This window comes from Schistocerca americana, chromosome 4 (assembly GCF_021461395.2).
Source record: "Schistocerca americana isolate TAMUIC-IGC-003095 chromosome 4, iqSchAmer2.1, whole genome shotgun sequence".
Lineage (NCBI taxonomy): Eukaryota > Metazoa > Arthropoda > Insecta > Orthoptera > Acrididae > Schistocerca > Schistocerca americana.
The window spans coordinates 294,170,516-294,193,757 of record NC_060122.1 but is presented as its reverse complement, the minus strand read 5'-3'; the positions used below and the strand labels follow the sequence as shown (position 1 = coordinate 294,193,757).

General features: G+C 39.3%; 1 protein-coding gene across 1 annotated transcript in view; it reads left to right on the top strand.

The window, feature by feature from the left end:
- The window catches only part of LOC124612432 (polycomb group RING finger protein 3), a 45,844-nt gene extending 24,288 nt beyond the window's left edge, over positions 1-21,556 (top strand). Inside the window, exons 4-6 of the mRNA XM_047140639.1 lie at positions 2,278-2,423; positions 3,484-3,627; positions 20,626-21,556. Of these exons, the coding sequence (XP_046996595.1) occupies positions 2,278-2,423; positions 3,484-3,627; positions 20,626-20,751 (416 nt within the window). The 3' untranslated portion in view covers positions 20,752-21,556. The remainder of the gene's footprint in view (positions 1-2,277; positions 2,424-3,483; positions 3,628-20,625) is intronic.
- The last annotated feature ends 1,686 nt before the right edge of the window (positions 21,557-23,242 follow it).

The following is a 23,242-nucleotide window of genomic DNA, read 5'->3' as shown; positions in this document are numbered from 1 at the left end:
CTCATGGATACCTTTTATCAGATAATGTACATGTTGTCCACCAGTATATTTGTTCATATTTTTTGTTTTTCAGTTATTTATTTATGCTGCAGTGTTGATTTAGGTCAAACATTATATTAACAATTCTTTCTGTGCTGCTGTATTTTAGTTTATCGTTTTCTTTCATTTTCTTAACCGTGTCAATTCCAAGGTTAAAAAAAGTATTCACAAAATTGACCTTTATCATCAGAGTAAGCAGTTAATACTAGAAGGAATTCACTTTGGACCCTCTGGGACATACAGTTTTCAACTACCCCTCATTTCATGAGATATAATATGGTAGTTTGATAAATCTGATAAATTTCCATGAAAGAATGGAACATTTTTGTTGCACCTTTGTGATTGGTAATCTTGATTATTTCAGGGTTATTCCAAGGATTGTATAAAGAATTTCAACAATGTACAGTGTGCAGTTCATTACCGACAGCCTTCTGAATTGGTCAGTGTGTCACCTGCGATTGAAACTGGCAAAACAGTTTAGTTCTGTCATGAAGCATTTTTATTTGAAGGGTTGGCCTGATGCACAAATTAGAAGTTCCCATGGACTCTGCATCATCATTAAAGACCATTTACTTTCAGGTGAATTTAAACATATTTGGACAAGCACCAAAGATGAAGTGCACTCTGACCATCCAGTTGAGTTCAATACAAAGGAAACCATTGACAAAATCCTTAATATTGTATTGCAAGATCACTGAATAAAAATTTGTGAGATTGCTGAGGCTGTAGGCATCTCAATTGAGTGCATTATATCCTGCACGGAGAATTGACTATGAAGAACCTGTGTGCTAGGTGCGTGCCGTGATTGCTCACAGTTGACCAAAAGCGCATCCGGCTCAACATTTCAGCACAATGTCTGGTGATGTTTAATCACAATCTGGAAGACCTTTTGCACTGGTCTCTGACAGTATGAGACCTTGCTCCATCATTACACACAAGAATCAAAATGGCAGTAAGAACAATGAACAAAGACGGGTGAAAGTGCATCGAAGAAGGCAAAGACCATTTTATTAGCTGCTGTTTGAGATTCCCAAGGATTGATCCTCATAGATTACCAGGAAAAAGGTGGAACCATAACTGTATCCTATTATGCTTCATTGTTGGATCATTTGAATCTTGCTTTGGCTGGAAAAAGACCAAGGTGGGCAAGCAAAAAAGTGCTCTTTCACCAGGATAATGTATCATCCCACACATCACCGATAACGGTAGCGAAAGTGCATGAATTGGCCTTTGAATTGGTTCCTCGTCTACCCTATTCACCAGTCTAAGCCCCCAAGTGACTTCTTTCTGTTCCCTAACTTGAAACTTCAGCTTGCTGGAAACAAATGGTTATCAAATGAGGAAGTGACAGTTGTGCAGTCAACAAATATTTTGCAGAGTTTGACAGAACCAATTTTTCTGATAGGATGAAAAAGCTGGACTGTTGAGAAATAAGGTGATTTGTTTAAGAAACAAACATTTTTCTCTTACTTTTGTGCCAGACTTATCAAATCACCCTTGTGTTTGAAAGCAGTTTCGTATTTTCTCTAGACACAATCCCATATCTTGAAACTTCCATGAACTTGTAATCCCCAAAACAAATTATAGTCCTAATTAAACAAACAAAAATTGATCTAAAATTTAATAAATCCATACCAAAAGTACTTATTGCTCGTGTGGTTTCATTTTGAAGCCCCTCGTAAATGCAGTAGTACAAACTTTAAAATTTTTGTAAGTACCTTTAGATGCACTTACTTTCACTGTCAGTGATCTCCTCAGTATGACTGCCATAATCTCATACAATCACATAGCACATTCACCACCACACCTGTTGCTTTAAACACTGTAAGTGATTACTACACTGCAGTACATTCGTAGAAGTTCCTCATTGTATCACCAAATGGCTCTGTCTTGCACTAGCATTGGTTGTTTTGTGTGAAAGCCACCAGTACCTCAAAAAAAGTTAATAAAATGGCAGTTTCAAGCAGAAACCATTGGTACTCAGAGGGTTAAAGAACAAAAGCTATGGTACTCTCTGTTATCAGCGTACATTTACATAGAGGTAAGTGTCAGGGGAATTTTTCCTCTGCCAAATACTCTTGGAATGTGCCTTGAGTTAGCATACTTACATTGAAAAATTAGATATAATATGTTCTGTATGGATTTCTTTTTGTCCAACTACTTATGCTCTCTGGTGCTCATGAAATATTTCAAAAAATTAATAAACTGTTAATGACACAGTTTCATTTTTGCTTCCAGATGAGATAAAGAGGGAAAGAGAATTTTATCGTGTCAGAGGTCTTGCGTGTCCAAAAGATATTCCACCAAATGCTGGTGAACTGGAAGAGGAGAAGGTACCTGCTGATGCTCATGCAGAGTCTGATTACCATCGGCAAGATGAGCAGGTAATGTATTTTGTATTTTCTGTGACTGTTCTATACCTGTTTGACTATAAAACTCTCAATTTTTTGCTGTCAGTACGTTTGCTTAGTGAGATGAAAGAAGACAGAAAGGAGCTGTCTTTTGATTGTGAGCTGACTAGGGGTGTAGTCATATGTAAAGGAAATTTTGGGAAAATTTCATAGAGAACTTCCGTCTATAGAAGTGAAAATTTTTTCCCGCCAGTGTCATTGTTAAATTCTAAACCTCTCCTCAGTGTCTCCTGAAATTTGGACATATTATTCAAGATAATTATTTAATGTGCCAACATCATTTCACCCTGTATCTTCTCTGCAATAATATTTAACAATAACACAAACATGCTACAAAAAAACTCGCCACAACATATGTGCTCATGAGCCACCTACAAGAGAGACTGCCGTGACACTCAACACATTAGGTGTCTAAATTTGCGGTAGACCGTGAACCATACAAGTAAATAATAATCAAAGCAAGTTCCCTTATGGGGATATAAATGTAGAATTTCTGTTACTCTTCCTAATTGTGTCTCATATTGTCCAGTTTGCCCTTTTTGTGTGTTCTTGCATACCGTTGTAAATTTACATTTTGCTGCCTCTGTCCCATGTTCTCACCTATATTTCATATTACCAAACAATAGTGAGCTGATATTATCACTGAACTTAACTTCCATATCCTGGAGCAATTTGCTGAAAAAAATTGAAGATATGTAATTTAGACTTGTTTATTGGCCTTTGTCAAAGTGTGTTGGTTTGTCAATTGTATAGCTTGGTCATGTGTTATAAGATTGCCTGTTTTTCATCTCTCTTCTCAATTTTCAGATTTCTTTTCTTTTCTTTTCTGGTGTTTGATTTTCTGTTGTATGCTATCAGATTAATGGCACTTTGTTATTTGTTATTACTTACGGCCAATTGACATTATAAAAAAATTCAGACACCATGGTTTGCTTTCGTTACTGTTCAGTCTGTTGCAATATCCATTTGATTTTCCTTTAATAATTAACATATTTGCTAATAACCACATCAGTCTCTCATTTCTCCTTTTCAGGTAAATGTATGTCTGGAGTGTGTAAGCACAAACTTAAAGACTCTGAAGCGAAGATTCATCAGATGCTCAGCACAGGCAACAATTACGCACCTCAAAAAGTTTATTGCCAAGAAAGTCTTGAATGGGACAGAGAAATACAGAGACGTAAGTACATCATTTTCAGAAACTGCAGGTGTCTTAATTTTTACTTGTGTGTGTGTGTGTGTGTGTGTGTGTGTGTGTGTGTGTGTGTTTATTCACTTGGCAAGTGTTAAACTTTTGTTTTGGGTAGTTTATCACCAACAAAAATTCCTTGAAATGTGGTGAAGGTTTATAAGAAAACTGCTCCTTATGGCTCAGTGGATTGCCTGTACTTCTCATAGTTGTTTCACCCAACATTGGATGCCAGATGTTTTGTCTTATATACTCACAGATACTCCATTTGATTAAAATGCACAATGATCCTTAAATATTTAGGATAATTAATTTGTATTGCATTAGTTTATGCAAAAGGGTTCAGTTAATTCATTAGTCTCATTGCCAGAGTAGTTACTATCAGACAAATATGCTACAGTATGCCTACAATTGGAAAGAGGAGTACAGGAATGTGATATGGAAACGTGGGGTATCAGACAATGAAATATAAAGTTTACAACTACTTATATTGAGCCACTGGAACAAAGCAAGAGAGCTAGGTTCTCATAGTGATCGAGACACGCATTTTGTGGAATTAAACATTCTTCTCGACAGTGGGGTGATGCTGAAGAAAAACAGAGGATTACCATCAGTACTGTGGTAAAGAGCAGTTAGTGGTGACATCTGCCATGGATGACTCGGATCACGTGCTTTATGTCCTCAATACAGTGCAGTGAATTTCATCATGTGACTGTTAGCAACAGGGTGTGACAAGGTGGCAGTGACAGATTTAACCAATGCTACCATCTCTAAGCAGCAGCCACTGACCCATATTGACTCCTCCAAGACTGCAACAAGACAGAGCTCTTTGTTGCAGAATTGCTCTCCAAAGTTCCAAGTGAATGAAACTTTTTCATAAAGTGTTCTCCTCCTTGCCCTTCTTTTTCCTATGTTTTCCTTCCATTTGTTTGCTTTCTCCAGCAAATGGGTTTTGTGTTATAGAGTCATAGATTACACTAGGGTGTCTTGGTACCACTTTGTCTATCCATCAAGTTCCTCAAGCAATACATGTCAGAATTTTCAGGTTTGGCTGCCATTTGCTTCTGGTATTGGGAAAACTTTTTCTAGGATCGTGTTCCCAATGGCTCAATCTTTTTTAGTGACGTATTTGGTGTATTTGTGCTGCCCTGTTGCAGTCATTCTTCTTTTAGACTGACATTTCCTGTGTGCTTGTGGGCAGCTTAATGTTGAGAGAAGTATACAATGCTGCTGACATTTTCAAAGGACCTTCTCTTGTCTTAGCAATATGTCTTAATTTCCCATAAACTACAGTTGTGGGCTGAGTCACATACGCATATTATTAATCTCCTTATTAAATCACTCCACTGTACTCTTACCACCATATGGACATACTTTGTCATGGAAGTGCAGAAGTATGACATCATGAATATGATAGACGTGAATGATGTCCTTAAACTTTAACTTAGAATTAAATTGGCTATGAAAGGGCTACAACATAGGTGATGCCATAGGCACATCATAAGAAATGATTTGTTAAATTATACATGAAAGCTATTATCAGAAAGCTCTAAACAAGATGGGTGCTACATTTATTGAATACCAGCCAAAATAGGAGTATTGTTAAAGAAGTCCAACTTATTTTGTGTGCCAATTTGTTACTTCATATGTGACGTGGTTCTTCAAAACGAAAAATGAAACAGTAATCAAAGCAACTGGACAGCAGTGGTTAGAATCAAACAAGATGAACTGCATTCCATCTGCTAGAAAGGCTATGTCCAGTTTTTCTTGGATTCAGGGAGGGAATCTTCTTATTGTTTACTTTACAAGGGATAGAACAATAATTAGAAGTCAATTTTATAAAAAGAAAAGTATCCATGAAATTGCTTGGATTTCAAAAGGGGGAAAAAATCGTCTTCCATATGGACAGCGCAGTTACCCTCAAAGTTGCTTTGAGTTTAGAGTAAGTGAAGTATCTGTATTGTAAACTAGTGGATCATTGGCACTCCATGCCAGATTTAGCACACACTGACTTCCTTGCATTTCCACATCTGCTAGAACATGAAAGATAGATTATAAGCATTTCAGACAAGAAGAAAATAAAAGCTCGTGAAATGTGGTGCTACAGAAGAATGCTGAAGACTAGGTTGGTAGATCACATAACTAATAAGAACTGGAGAGAAAAGTAATTCTTGGCATAATGTGACTGGTTGATAGGACACGTTTTGAGACATACAGGAATCATCAGTTTAATATTGGAGGGGTAAAAATTGCAGAGGAAGACCAAGGGAGAAGTACAATATTAGTGAATAGGTTCAAATAGATGTGGGTTGCAGTGCTTGTTCAGAGATGAAGAGTCTTGCACAGGATATAGTAGTGTGGAGCCTCTTCAACAACAACAGAAATTTATGGGAACCGTTTAAGTGAAACTTCTTTGGGGCAACAAAGAGTTAGAATGTATGATGCTGGTCTTGTAAGTAACAGCCATTACCAGCAGACTGGCAAGAATCTGTGTTTTGTCAGAAGTTGTAACTTATTTTTAGAAATCTTCAGTTTGAATTTTCAAACATTTTTATTGTTTGGATTTTCTACATTTAACACACAAATTTTGTTACTGATAGTATTGAAACTGGATAAAGAGATAAAACCAATTCAGTAGTGTTTACTGCAGGAGAGAAATAGAAAAAGAATCGTTACATCCAAATACATAAGTAAATATATTTCTTCCTCAACTTTCTTTTACAGCTAATTTACATGACAAACAAACATATGAAACAAGACATCAAATTGGAATTCACCCTTCTTTGTACTGTACAAAGTATGCTTACACCAGCTGACATCTACAAGTGACAGTAACAAATGTTTCAGTACCGATTAATTTTTATAACAATGTCAGCAACTATTGGCATCTGGCAGCCACGATATAAAGTATGAAATTTGTAGAACCCACAGATGTTTGTGGGAGTCATAAATGTACATTCAGCATCTTGGAAAAAAAACTCTAAACAGGCATGACTTAATATTGTATATATTAGCCACATGGTATGTGTTTATGGCAGCCATAGGTGAATGTTTTGAAGACCTTCCAAAACTACATTTCAGGGACAGTAACTGCTTGCTGTAAAAACATTGAACAGTGTGCTCTGACCTAAAAAGGGTCTTGTCAGACAATAAAAGCCATTCTGACTGAAAACAGCAAAGTCTTTCAGTATCAGTCTGAGAAATTTTCTCATTGCTCTTTGAATGTGAAAGCTGAGAAATAGGCCTGGTGATTATAACCAGGCAGTTTGGCAGCTACAGGTAGACGCAAATGTGAGAAGTAATATGCACATTGAGAATGTACATTACAGAAGGTGGAAAATGATGATTTTAAACACTAAAACAATAATGAAAGATAATACAGTTAAGTAGCTTCCATAATGATGGAAGACATTAGGGACATCGGTGATAAAGAGTATGAGGAAAAATAAATATTTTTTATTTCTCCCTTTCCTGTTGTCTTCTTAGATTCATCGTTCTTTACTGATGTCACATTTAGATGCTATTGATTTCATATTTTCACCTTCAGGCACCTTACAAGGATGTAGGGATCAATCTAACTGCCCAATCTGTAATCTACTGAAAGAAAGCATGACAAAACTTCATTAACTGGCAGACACATTTGACACAGTTGGTATATATGGCCTCTAGATCAAACTAAACAGTAATCACTTCAGCGAACTTGGTTATTCAGAGCTGCATCTATATTTCACAAACTCAGAATCAAAAAGCTGGGTGTTGCTCAACACCATCAGTCCTCTATTACAACATATTCTGGTGATGTTTCAGTGATCGATGAGCAACACAGTAATGAAGTGTTGGATTATTGTGTGCATGGAGAATGGAGTCCCAGCTTAACTATCTGGATCACAGTGATGGTACAAAACTCATTATGTGCTGCAGGGATTGATGGCCAGTAAGGCAAAAAAGTCATTAGCAAGAAATCTTATACTCACCTACCACATACAAATTTTATTTAGTTTACTCCAATATGCAGGACTTCAGTCAGTTGTCTTGTATTTATCAACCTTATAGGGGAACAATATTAATCTTAGTTCGCAAATCCATACCACCTTCAGTGGAGTGGGTGTACCATATGGCAACAGTGAAACTCACCCAGAAATTTTTGTATTTCATCTAGAAGCATCTCTCTAACACTGTAAAGAGTCGGAGTCTTTCTCGAAATGTCTCCTTCATTATCCCTGGAAAGGGACCATTTTATGTAAACAAAGATATGTAGTGTGTTGTTGGACATCCAGAAATCAGTGAAGCAATTGAGAAATAGAGTGCACTTAGTGGAAACGGCCACTTCCTGTGAAGTCAAGCAGATCTATAACACTAAACATCTTAGACAATTTATGGCAGTACCAGAACTGCAAAATACCTCAATTTACGAAAAGGGGCTGTTCCTTGCTTATTAACCTTAAATTTTCTTCTTTACCTGGAGATTAGTGACTATCCAATGATACAAGATGACTTAGGCAAAGTCTGCAGCTGGTCTGGTGAATGCCAACTTATCCTAAAAGTAGAAAAACGTAAGTTAATGCAGATGAGTCGGAAAAAACAATCCCAACAATGTTTGAATACAGCACTGATAGTGTGCTGCTTGACACAGTCACATCAGTGAAATATCTGGGCATAACATCACAAAGCGATTTGAAATGGAATGAGGCAAATGATCAACTTTGGTTTATTGGAAGAATTTTAAGAAGGTGTAGTTCATCCGTAAAAGAGGCCATGTATAGAATACTAATGCAACCCATTCTTGAGTACTGCTTCAATGTTTGGAATCCCCACCAGGTTGGCTTTAAGGAAGACACCAAAGATTTTCAGAGGCAGCCACTAGATTTGTTTATGGTTGGTTCATTCATTTTGCGAAATGCTATTGATAAAACTTAGAGAACCAGCATTTGAAGCTGACCACTGAATGATTCGACTGCTGCCAGCATACATTTTGCTTAAGGGCCGCCAGGACAAGAGAAATTATGGATTGTATGGAGGCACATAGTCATTTTTCTCTCAGTCTATTTGCAAATGGAACAGGAAAAGAAACGAATAATAATGGTACAAGGTACCCTCCACCATGCACCGCATCCCTTTTTTTAACCATTTATGTTCTCATTTACGTTTGCCATCTGAGTTATTGGCAGTTTTAGCGAACGATACGCAGGCTGTCGACCGCATTTTACTTTTTATCTGTCTTAGCAGTATGGCAAAGGACATTTAATGTTTGGTTCAGGACCTCCATTGTCTCTATGGTGTATTTTATGGACCTTTCTCAAAGTACCTGGCTTAACATGTAATCGTTTTTAACTCCTTTTTCATCTTCATGTTCTACTGTCCTGACATGGGCGCATATGACCTTAGTTGTTTTTGCACCCTACAACAAAACAAGACAAAACAAATAAACTGTGCACCATATGGATTCTTGAAGAGGTTGTGTGTAGATGTAGATATGTACCTAATGTGGCCTTTCATAACTGAACCAACCATTTCCTTTTAGGCATCAGTCCTCTAAACACTGGCTACAAATTGTACTCGAAGATAATCAATAACTGCATGAAGAACATCACAGAAGCTGTTATTTCTGATGGAACAAAATTGATTTAGATAAGGTCATTAATGTACAGCCAATGCATTTGTAATTAAAAACATCATAGAAAAACACAGAATTTAATATCAGGGTGGCGATTCTTCTGGAAAACCTCGAATTCTCAGGGAATTACATTTTATCTGGAAATCTCAGGGAATTTCATAAAATTTCAGGGAATTCTGCCTTTTTAACCTAGTATTGAAATCGAATTTTATTGAGTCTAATAGATCACAAATTTTAAAATTCAAAAGTATTGTAAAAAGCTTAGTTGCTACTCAGCATATAGCAGAGATTCTGAGTCGCATATAGATACAACAGAAAGACTGTTGGAAAGTGAGCATTCAGCCAACAAGGCCTTCATCAAAAATAGACCACACATGCACCCATGCATGCACGCACACATGCAAATTCCAAAAAATAAACACACACACACACACAGACAGACAGACAGACAGACAGACACACACACGCACACACACACACACACACACACACACACACAATCACAGCCTCCGACAGCTGAAGTCAGACCAGACACAGTGGTCGTGTGTGTGTGTGTGTGTGTGTGTGTGTGTGTGTGTGTGTGTGTGTGTGTAACACGCGCGCATGCTTTGGGTTGTTTGTTTGTGTCGCCTCTTTCAGAAGAAGGCCTTCTGGCTGAAAGCTTACGTGTTCAAGAGTCATAAAATTCAAGCCACAGAGATGAGGTTCCTAAGGAAGACAAAGGGTTATAAGCGGAGAGACAAGATTAGAAATGAAGATATTAGAACATGATTAAATATCTTCAACCTGAATGAAAAACTTATCATGAGAATGCCAGGTCACAGAATTCCCCTGAAGATCCTGAACTACAAGCCGGATGAGAATAATTGAAAGGAAGGTAATGGTGTTGTTGGTGGTGGTGGTGGTGGTGGTGGTGGTGGTGGTGGCGGTGAACCAATTAATTGTTTCAAATGCCAGCACTGTGGACACACCACAAAAGCCTACAAGAAATGTGTAAGCTGGGAGATGTAGTTAACCACCACCTTAAGATGAAACCACATGTTCAGTGCTTGGGGACACATGCACATCTGAAAACAAGACTGTACAAATGTTTTTAGACAAAAATCCTGGAGATGAATATTAGGAAATGAAAATCCTATTCTGAAGTCAAGACGTCATATGGATCTCGGCAACTGCTCCTATTTGCCTCATCATTCAATTTAGTGGACTTATCAGTATATTTGCAAAAGGATTCTTGTATATGATCTTCATCACCTCAAGCCAGCATGAACACTTGTACCTGCAAGTGTAATAGTGGACAATTAAATTGTTGTTCTTCTACACAGCACCAACAAAGGTTCCAGGCAGATGTATTCCCTCTCTTCAGGTAGATTGAGACCAAGAAAATAACATGTCTCCAATAAGAGAATCTTTGAAAAATTGTGCTGTTCACCCACAAGCCTTGCTTGTCAGCCAGAATATAGTGTGCCAGTGGGATGAAGAGTGACTAAAAATAAAGTGACACTGACATATCTCCTAGTAGGGATTGCTCTCTGACCCATGATTCTACTCTGGCGAGATCTACCTGTTTGTTGTGCTTGTGGTACACATATTTTCAGTATATGGCATTGTAATAAAACCTGTTTTATGTTATGATGAAGTTTTAGCTGATGATGAGATGAATGTAATACATATTTGTTTTGGTAATGAAGTTAAGATTGCCTACTGTATAATAATCTACTCTTGCTAAGCCATTTATAGTTCACTAGAAACAAAAATCTATGTTATATTGGTGACACAGATTTTCAGCTTTCGGCGTGGTTCGATTATATCATTCTGGTGATTCATGTGCCTATTATGAAAACATTATTAAATTACAACAGTTTTCACATCAGTGTAAAAGTACTTTAAAGATGTTTGAATGCACAGCTGAGAGAACACATACTGCAAAGCTTTGCTGCTATGGGACAGCCTCTGTGTGCCATATTATGTTAGTCATACACAAAGGTATGAGGGGCTCTGTTTTAATTGCAGTTGCTGTGACATTGATTTCATAGCTGTTATTAAGTCACTGAATTTAGTGAGCACTGCCCAAACATAAAACTAAAAATGAACTACTGGAAGGGACCAGCAGAAACATGAAGACATTCCTTAACCCACAATATAACAAAGATTCACTAGCAATGATGCATTGGATGCATGTGGCTTAGTGTCTTCAATCAAGGAAAAGTAGAGGTGATATATTTCCTAGCTGCTATCAGTCAGTGTGGTCCATGCAGAAAGGTTATATAATTTTCCTGATCAATACTTGGGCTGCAGAAACCACAAAAATGGTAAGACTGACCCATTCTTAGATGTCATGCTGGAAAGATCAGTATGTAGTATTAAGCACTAACACTTACGGAAATTAGCAGACTGGGAGTGCAGCGCCTCTGCTAAAGTAAAGCTCTATGCGGTTATTGGTGGTGACTCTGGGAATGGTGAGATTAGATGTACTGCCACGTCAAGATAGTGTCGAAGACGAAGTTACTAAGGAGATGTTCTGGGGTGAAGTGAATGAGACTAGCAGTGTTATGCGCTTCCATGACTCAAGAGGGCTCAGTATGTGCATTCATGTTCTGTTGGTGAAGCCCATAGCATAATAAGTAGCATGAGGGGTGTCCAAAACAAAAGGTAAGAAACAACACTGTTGGTATAATTGAAATCTTTGTTTAAAAGTAATGACCAGGGGCCTGAGTGCAACTATCCCACTGTTTCACAAGTGGAAGGATTCCCCATTGCCAGAATTCCTGTTGCTGTATCAGGAACCAGTTTTCCACGCATCCTTCAGCTTGTTATTTGAGTTAAAGCACTTCCCTTTGAGATGATTTTTCAGTACAGTAAATACATGGAACTCACCGGGCGACATGTTCGGGCTTGTATGGCAGATGCAAGTTGCCCCCACTTGAACATCACCATCACCATTACACTTAGTCTGATGTTGGAGATGTGTAGAGGCAAGTTATCGTAGAGCAGAATCACTCCCTCAGTCAGGAGCACAGGCCGTTTGCTCTTGATGGACTTGTGTAGGCTGTGGAGTGTCTCACATTACACATCACTGTTAATGGTTTTCCTGTGCATGCGGAATTTGATGAGTATCAGACTTTTGCCATCAAAACAGACAATGAACATCACCTTGGCTGCTGAGGGTGCAGCTTTGAATTCTTTTCAGGGGGAGGTGGTGATACCACATTTGCTTTATTGGATGTCTCACTACATTATCCCAAAATAACATATGCAAATTTCAACAGGTTTGTTTATTCGAAGTTTTGTGCCTTTTCATTTGAATGCTCCTTATAGATTACAGTTTTGTCACAACTATCATCGCTCTCTAAATGTGTGCTGGATATCCTGCCTGTCACTATCCAAGAGAGGTAGCAGACTACCCTGCAGTACTACTTGAATATGCTGGTGTCCAGATTAAAGCAACAAACAGAAATTTTGCAAGGTTGCATTTATTTTGCCACAAAACAGTATAACCAAGTGATAGTAAAGTAGAAACAATATAAAGAATTTATGCAACATGCATAACAATAGACAAAATTGTTCTTCATTTTTTTCACCTTAACTGATATGCACACACATTCGGACAACTGGTTAATGTGCTCAGTATGGGGTGTAACCAACTCTGGCAGCAATACAGACCTGACAGACAACTGGGTATGTTGTGAATGATGTCATCAATCTCATGTTGAGACAATAATGCCCATTCTTCCTGCAGTGCTGCTTACAAGTCTTGGAGAATGGTTGGTGAATGCTCACGTGTGTGTAGTGCATCACAGACATGCTCTACGGGATTCAAATCGAGAGAGTGAGCAGGCCATACCATGAGTGCAATATCTTCTGTTTCCAGGAAGACATAACCACCCGTGCTCTATGAGGCTGAGCATTATCGTACAGCAGTACGAAGTCTGGGCCCACAGCACCTCGCAACAACCACACATAAGGGCCCAAGATTCCATCATGCTGTTTAACTGTTGTTAAACATTGCCAATTTAACTATACAGTTTCATGAAGAGGCGCGTTCAAGTGGTCAACAAAGTCACTGCCTGCACCATTGGAAATCCTCCTCGATATCAGTCCCAAAATTGGGCTTCAAATTCCCTCCAGATGCGAATCCATCGAGGATCATTGTCCAGACCAAATCGGGGCTCAACTGTGGAAAGGTGGCATGTTGACAGCTCCACTCTAGATGTTCCCTTCTATGAAGATGCATCAGAGGTACACATACAGCAGGTCTCTGACAATAAAGGCCACTCTACCAAAGCCTTCTGTACACTGTTTGCTTCTATGCGACACGTTCAGTGGATGCTGCGAGGTCAGATGCCAGTTGCCATACAATAGTAAGCTGATACTGTCATGCCCTTACAGCCAAATAACAGTCCGTTCTTTCTGATGTTACACATGGTCGGCTCCACACTGGTCTTCGGGATACAGTCACTCCATCCAAAAAACTACAGAACGATTCACATTAAGCCACTGGGCCACATCAGTTTGCGACTGTCCTGCTTCCATTCTTCCCATGTCCCTCCACTGCAGAGGCATCTTCTCCGTGCCATACTGCACCGTCTGTGTTCACAGCGACTATGGATGTGGGACTACCTGGCAAACATGATCCCTTTTGATAGGTGTCTGATTTCATCATTGGCATGGTTTTCCATTGACTGGAATGTCATCTTCCATGCAGTACATGATCATACGCACATCTGTTGGCAGTTCATGTCATTATATCATGAATTAGATACAGGACGAGGAAATAGTGGTTTGTTTCTTTAATTTTGGACGTCTGTGTATTTCAGCTCATTAAGATGCTGGTATTCTCGACACACAGCTGTTGCAGTTAACAGGTAGTACTTTCCAACATATGTGTCTCATAACTACAGGTAATGTAACTTGTAGTTCCGGTTCACAGTGTTTGGTTCTGCCCTTCACAAAATATTTTGTGGTGGAAATAACATACAATCAACAATAGTAGGACCCAGAATGAAATTTTCACTCTGCAGCGGAGTGTGCGCTGATATGAAACTTCCTGGCAGATTAAAACTGTGTGCCCGACCGAGACTCGAACTCGGGACCTTTGCGTTTCGCGGGCAAGTGCTCTACCAACTGAGCTACCGAAGCACAACTCACGCCCGGTACTCACAGCTTTACTTCTGCCAGTATCTCGTCTCCTACCTTCCAAACTTTACAGAAGCTCTTCTGCGAACCTTGCAGAACTAGCACTCCTGAAAGAAAGGATACCGTGGAGACATGGCTTAGCCACAGCCTGGGGGATGTTTCCAGAATGAGAATTTCACTCTGCAGCGGAGTGTGCGCTGATATGAAACTTCCTGGCAGATTAAAACTGTAGAGCACTTGCCCGCGAAAGGCAAAGGTCCCGAGTTCGAGTCTTGGTCGGGCACACAGTTTTAATCTGCCAGGAAGTTTCAATAGTAGGACCCTTGTCCCTCTAAAGTATAGTATGTATAGTTGCATGAAGAAAGGGTTGTATGCTGAGTTTTAAAATCTCTTCTGTTCAGTTGCTGCTCAGACTGTCCTCAGTCTGAAGAGATGAGAATCCATGTTGTCTACAGTGATGTCCCAAACCTCAAGATTTGACACATCTCAGCAGTTCAGGCTGCTAGGTTGCAGTTACCACAACAGCATCGCACACGTGGCTGTCACTGAAGTAAAAGTTGAAATATAACTTGTCTGAAAACAGCATATTCCGGCACTTTACATAAGAGCGACATTGTTTTTCTGGACTTGTATACCACATGTTTAGTCCACAGTAGGTAGCATCAGACTGCAAATACAGAAGGGTACACACCCACTGGTATTGTCCAGTGCTACAGATGAAGCTGTAAAGATTATAAATCCAAAATATGCTCATACTGTGCAGTAACAAAATTATGTGGTCCCGGTACCTATTGGTCAGTACTAAGTGATTTACTTCATACAGACTTGCCGATGATCCATGTGAGGTTGTTTGAGCATGAACTCACAAGGAGTGGTCCCCAGTGTTGGGATAGACTTTTTGAAACCATGTGTACAATGATGTAAGTTAAGGTCCAAGGTATTATACCCTGCTGCCATTCGCCCTGGTGGGACCTTGTTTGCAGGCAATGGACAAAAAGAGTGTTGGAATTTCACACGATGCTCCACAGCTTTAAAACAGAAATGTTACACAGACTGTTTCTGTACTGTAAAGGTTAAGGTCCAGTTCTCACATGCAAAAGTATGTGGATTCAAATCTCTTTTGGTGCTTCGAAATCTTTTATTTTTAAGCCATACAGCAGAAATGCTAAATTGCAGACAGGCACAATGAAAAGGCTGTCGGAAAGTGAGCTTTCAGCCAACAAGGCCTCTGTCAAAAATAGACAACATGCATTTGTGTGTGTGTGTGTGTGTGTGTGTGTGTGTGTGTGTGTGTGTGTGTGTGTGTGTGTGTGTGTGTGTGTGTTTCCAGCAAAGGCCGTGTTGGCCGAAAGCTCACTTTCCAACAGTCTTTTTGTTTTGCCTATCTGCGACTCAGCATCTCTGCTATATGGTGAGTAGCAACTGTCCTTTTCATAATATTGTTACATTCCATCCTTGATTTTCCATTGTTTTATTTTTAAGCTTTTATTGAAATGACTTTAATCATTATTTTTTATTCAATCAATTGGTTTAAATGTAAGCTTTTGATCTATATTCCATTGTCACATCCTTTAATCATTGTACACTCCTGGAAATTGAAATAAGAACACCGTGAATTCATTGTCCCAGGAAGGGGAAACTTTATTGACACATTCCTGGGGTCAGATACATCACATGATCACACTGACAGAACCACAGGCACATAGACACAGGCAACAGAGCATGCACAATGTCGGCACTAGTACAGTGTATATCCACCTTTCGCAGCAATGCAGGCTGCTATTCTCCCATGGAGACAATCGTAGAGATGCTGGATGTAGTCCTGTGGAACGGCTTGCCATGCCATTTCCACCTGGCGCCTCAGTTGGACCAGCGTTCGTGCTGGACGTGCAGACCGCGTGAGACGACGCTTCATCCAGTCCCAAACATGCTCAATGGGGGACAGATCCGGAGATCTTGCTGGCCAGGGTAGTTGACTTACACCTTCTAGAGCAGGTTGGGTGGCACGGGATACATGCGGACGTGCATTGTCCTGTTGGAACAGCAAGTTCCCTTGCCGGTCTAGGAATGGTAGAACGATGGGTTCGATGACGGTTTGGATGTACCGTGCACTATTCAGTGTCCCCTCGACGATCACCAGTGGTGTACGGCCAGTGTAGGAGATCGCTCCCCACACCATGATGCCGGGTGTTGGCCCTGTGTGCCTCGGTCGTATGCAGCCCTGATTGTGGCGCTCACCTGCACGGCGCCAAACACGCATACGACCATCATTGGCACCAAGGCAGAAGCAACTCTCATCGCTGAAGACGACACGTCTCCATTCGTCCCTCCATTCACGCCTGTCGCGACACCACTGGAGGCGGGCTGCACAATGTTGGGGCGTGAGCGGAAGACGGCCTAACGGTGTGCGGGACCGTAGCCCAGCTTCATGGAGACGGTTGCGAATGGTCCTCGCCGATACCCCAGGAGCAACAGTGTCCCTAATTTGCGGGGAAGTGGCGGTGCGGTCCCCTACGGCACTGCGTAGGATCCTACGGTCTTGGCGTGCATCCGTGCGTCGCTGCGGTCCGGTCCCAGGTCGACGGGCACGTGCACCTTCCGCCGACCACTGGCGACAACATCGATGTACTGTGGAGACCTCACGCCCCACGTGTTGAGCAATTCGGCGGTACGTCCACCTGGCCTCCCGCATGCCCACTATACACCCTCGCTCAAAGTCCGTCAACTGCACATACGGTTCACGTCCACGCTGTCGCGGCATGCTACCAGTGTTAAAGACTGCGATGGAGCTTCGTATGCCACGGCAAACTGGCTGACACTGATGGCGGCGGTGCACAAATGCTGCGCAGCTAGCGCCATTCGACGGCCAACACCGCGGTTCCTGGTGTGTCCGCTGTGCCGTGCGTGTGATCATTGCCTGTACAGCCCTCTCGCAGTGTCCGGAGCAAGTATGGTGGGTCTGACACACCGGTGTCAATGTGTTTTTTTTTTTCCATTTCCAGGAGTGTATTAACTTTTCAGTTGCTCTCTTTTTCTTCCTATCATTCATGTGATTTTAATTACTTTTATGTACTAACTTCGATTTAATTTCTTCTGTTATCTCATCTTATGTTTTCATTCCAGTTATTGCAGTCAACATTTTTTTTTTTACTCATATGTTTGTATTTTGTTTTATTTGTAATCCCTTCTTTCATTTAAATATTCGCCAGCATTGTTTTGTCCATAGTGCAATAAGGATTTGTGTTTTAAATGTTTGTATGACTATTACCATCAAGAAAATGTACTTCTTGTAATGCAAAATACATTTCACAGTCAATATAAATAGATTATTTCATCTTTCAAATTATAACCACTAGATAAGCATTGTCAAATGTTTGAATATTATTATAGATAAATAAGTATAATTAAATTCACATGCACAAAGATTACAATTGGAAAAGGAATCAGTGGAAGAAAAAATCATATCAATTGCAAAAGTTAATATGATGATTAAAGTGATGTGACATCAGAATAGAAATAAAACAAATTACAATCAAACCAATTATTTGAATAAAAACAATGATCAGGGGCATTTTGATAAAGATTTAAAAATAAAAAATTTCACAGCACCAGACAAGATTCGAACTCGCAACTTTCTGCATGTGAGGACTATACCTTAACCATTAGGTTAGGCAATCAGTTTGTACAACATTCCTTTTCTAAAGCTGTAGAGCACCCCATGAAAAACTGTCTTTTTTTTTCTTTTTTCATGATTACGTGTAGATGAGGGCCCACCAGGTTGAATGGCTGCAGGTTGTGATATCTGGGACCTTAACCTACATCATCATATAGATAGTTTCAAAATGTCAGTCCCACTGCTGGGGACCTCTCCTTGCCAGTAGCACAAGTGGACATAAATCTTTGGGTCCTATCGAACACCTGACTGGACCTGAGCTGTTGCCAAAATCTTTACAGTAAACCTAGGGTTATTGTTCACTAATATGTATTTTTTTCTGAATTGTACTATCATCACATGGAAGAGACTTTAACCTCCAACAATCTATGGGAACATTAACAGTTTTGCAAATGTGAAACACTAGTAAATGCTTTCTCTGAAAGCTATTTAGAACATGTTTCATGATGGAAATACGTTACATCTAATGGCAACAAATAGACCTGACCTTTTGCAACATTTCCAAATAGGAACTGGTATCAGTGCTGAAGAGTTAGTTGCAACAACAGTGAGTAGCAGGAAACAAAAGACGGTTAAAGTATGTAGAAACATTTACATGTTAAACACTAGTGTGATCTATTAAAGAGAAAATTTAAACATTTAGCTATTGGTGGGACATGTAGAAGAACTGTAGCTTAGTTTTACAAAAATAATTAATCAGGCATTGAATAGACACACTGGGGCAACAAAAGTCATTGGATAGTGATATGCACTTATACAGATGAGAGTAGTATCGCATACTCATGGTATAAAAGGGATGTCCATTGGCAGAGCTGTCATCTGTTCTCAGGTGATTTATGTGAAAAGGTTTATGATGTGACTATGGTTGCGCAAAGGGAATTCAGACTTTGAATTTAATGGTAGCTGGAGTTAGGAACATCGGACATTCCATTTTGGAAATCATTAGGGAATTCAATATTCCAATACTCACATTGTCAAGAGTATGCCGAGAGTACACCAAATTTCAGCCATCACCTCTCACGGTGGACAACACAGTGATCGAAGGCCTTCACTTAACAACCAAAAGCAGCAGCATCTATGTAGAGTTGTCATTGTTAACAGACAACCAACACTCCATGAAATAACCACAGTATTCAATGTGCCTTGTTACACACACAACATACTCATTAGGGCAGTTCAGCAAAATTTGGCATTAATGGGCAACCACCATGAGTGTATTTGCTGGCAGCACAACATTGTCTGGAGCATCTCCTGGGCTTGTGACCTTATTGATGGGACTCAAGATGACTGGAAAACCGTGGCCTGGTCAGATGAGTTCCGATTTCAGCTGGTAAGAGCTGATGGTAGGGTTAGAGAGTGGCACAGACCTCATGAAGCCATGGACCCACCAAGTTGTCAACAAGGCACTGTGCAAGCTGGTGGTAGCTCCATAGTGGTGTGTGGTACAACTGAAATACACATTGATTGGAAATGGTTATGTTAAGCTACTTGGAGACATTTTCAGCCATTAATGGACTTCATATTCCCAAACAAAGATGGAATTTTTATAGATGACAATGTTCCATGTCACTGCGCCACAATTGTTCGTGATTAGTTTGAAGAACATTCTGGACAGTTTGAGCGAAAGATTTGACCACCCAGTTCACATGACATGAATCTTATCGAACATTTATGGTACATAATCAAGAGATCAATTAGTGCACAAAATCCTACATCGGCAACTCTTTCACAACTTTGGATGGCGATAGATGCAGCATGGCTCAATATTTTTGCAGGGGACTTCCAACAATTTGTTGAATCCACGCCATGTCGAGTTGCTGCACTACGCTGGGCAAAAGGAAATATGACACAATATTAGGAGGTATCGCACGACTTCTGTACCATCACTGTAGTACACACTCCTTGATTTCAATTATCTGCAAGTCACATATTGTTGTTTTAGTGTATTCAAGTTTGGAAATTGTTGCACTTTTCAGAAATATTGGTATGTAATGGGATATAGGCTGTAATGTCATCTTTTCTCCATGTTTTGCATCTCATTTGTAGTTCTTCCTTCAAATAAATGAGGAGAACTTTTTTAACTTTCCCTTGTAATCTTTTGTCTATGTGCATGATAAGTATCTGTCTTGTGATAAAAAATTAAGATAGTCTTGAGTATCACGTTACATTCGTCCTTAAATACCTTTTTGTTGCATGTGTTATCTGTTACACATTCTTTTCATGCCCTGTGATATTTCAATAACATTTTTGGAAACCAGTTTTTCGTACGTGAAGCACATCAAAATTCGAACCGTCTTTGCTTGTTCACATTGTCACTCGTTATATCTTTGAGCGGTGGAATATATTCCTTCAACCAAAGAATTTGTAAAAAAAAAAGAGTTCTTGTTACAAAAGTATCCTCAGACAGATAAAGCATACCTGTGTTCTCTAATTTGTCTGAGAGGACCATTCCTGAACTTTTTTTTATTAATGAAAATTTTAATTTTCAATGACTGTATTTCTTTTATCATTTCTACTTTTCCTGTGGGAAATCATGTTTCTAATTTTGTTTTTACTTTTTTTACAGATTGATATATTGTGCAATGATGAACTCTTGGGAAAAGACCATACACTAAAATTTGTTTATGTGACAAGATGGAGGTTTCGCGACCCACCCTTGAGGCTGCAATATAGGCCTCGTATTGATATTTAAAATGTTGAAAGAAAGTGATTATGAAGAGAGTTTATTAATTTGCATTTCGTTCAGTGCTGTGTTATGTTTTATGACAGAGTGAAGATAGTGAAATAAGAAGACTTATAGTTTTTTGTTTCACCAGAAAAGTCTGCTGCATATTTGCTGTGGTAACCTTTGAAACTTCCCTTGATGTCTGTGAAGAGTATTTGTTATGTCATCCATGCTTTCCGTGCAGTTTTAAATGTACAGTTTATGAACATGTATAGACAGTATATCTATGTGATGTTTCAGTACGGTTGCTGAAAAACTTGCATCATTCCTTCATACTTTCCTGTGTAGATGATGAATCTGGCATGATTTCTAAGTCATATTTATAACTTGAAGGATTATTTTTGATAATGGAAGAGTGACTGACAAGTTTTAGGACCAATATTTCAAGTCACTGAAAACAGTTCCACATTGAGCTGTTAAACAGTAAAGTGAAATTTAAATGTGATGTGATGTAGTGAAATTTAAATGTGATGTGATTTCAGTGTGAATATTACCAGTCAATTTATGCTCTGTTCTGTTCACATTTCCCCAAAGTCTGTAATGCATTTTGTGTTTTACTTTGTTACATATGTTGAAACAGTATTGTAACTGCAATAAAGAATTTCATATTAAGTTTGTAAAAGACTGGAAGCAACACTGATTTATTTGAGAGATCAGTAGTGTGTTACTGACGAGAATTTTTGTTTTATGTGATATAAAGATATCAATTTGTAATTTATTGGACTAAAATTTGGTTACATTTGTATGTTCATAAAGAAATATTAAATATTAATTATGTTTTTGTACTTTATGTTGCTGTAGAATTTCAAATTTTCTGCAGACATAAACCAATTAGTAAATGATCTCTGCTTTGTTATGTATGCACTTAAAATGATTGTTTATATTGTTCTTCATTTTTCTGTTTTATTTGTGTAAAAGTAGTGTAGACCGGAATGTACTGCCATATTAGTTTTTTTTTGGTCCTTTTTTTGTACTGTAAATATTTTGTTCCTTTTGTTTTATGTAGTGAAATAGTTAATTTTTCGGCAGAACATACTAAAGGTAAGTTCAGGCACTAGGCTTTTACTTGGAAGAGACCAATCAAATCTTCAGCCAGATAGCCAAAATGCCTCCTACATTATCTATCACAGTAAGGAGGCACTGGAATTTTACTTTAAATATGGAGGGCTATGAGAAAAGCACCCAAATTCATGAACTAAGTCATAACTTTCCTTCTCTTCTTTATTATTATTATTATTATTATTATTATTATTATTTAATTCCTTTTCCTCCCTTGTGACTACACCAGGTGGATATAGTCTTAAATTTCCCAGTGGAATATTTGGACAGGGCTAAGAACAATCAGTAATTGTTCTTAGAATATCTGTCTCCTGTTTAACGCACAATTAAGGATGACTTTTTTTTTAAGTGCTTATAGCACAGCACTATGTATAGAAATGAAATACAAATTGTTTTAAAGGCAGGAAAAGAGAAACAGAAAGAATGTTGCGATGTGGTGCTCCAAAGCTATTATTAAAAAAAAAAAAAAATGAAACAATGGAAAATCCTTGATGGAATGTAACAATATTGTGAAAAGGGAAGTTGCTACTCACCATATAGTGGAGATGCTGAGTCATAGATAGGCACTACAGAAAGACTGTCACAAATATAACTTTCAGCCAGTAAGGCCTTCTTCAAAATTAGATGGCAAACACACTCTCTCTCTCTCTCTCTCTCTCACACACACACACACACACACACACACACACACGCACACAGGCACGCACGACTGCAGTCTCAGGCAACTTAGGCCACAAAGTGAACACTGCCTTCCAATCTTGTACAAAAACAAATCTTCCATGCCTTATCTTTCCAGTCTCCCACCACCTCACAAAGTCCCACTGTCTGGCCACAGAGAAGCATTCCCATCATAACTCAGTACTACTCAGGGTGAAGCAACTGAATTACATTCTCCGCCAGGGTTTAGACTACCTCTCGTCATGCCCTGGAATGAGAAATGTCCTGCCCACTATCCTTCTCATCTCTCCCACAGTGGTATTCCACTGTCCACTGAACCTACACAACATATTCGTCCATCCCTACACAACTCCTGCTCCCAACCTCTTACTTCATGGCTCATAACCCTAGATGCAGGACCTGTCCTATACATCCTCCTCCCACTGCCACCTACTACAGTCCAGTCACAAACATCACCTATCTCATCAAAGGTAGGGCTACCTGTGAAACCAGTCATGTGATCTACAAGCCAAGCAGCAGCCACTGTGCTGCATTCTATGTGGGCATGACAATCAACAAGCTGTCTGTCTGCATGAATGGCCACCAACAAACTTGCAAAAAAACAAGTGGACCGCTTTGTTGCTGAGCACACTGCCAGACATGACGTCCTTCATTTCAATGACTGCTTCACAGCCTGTACCATATGGATACTTTCTCCCAACACCAGCTTTTCTGAACTGCG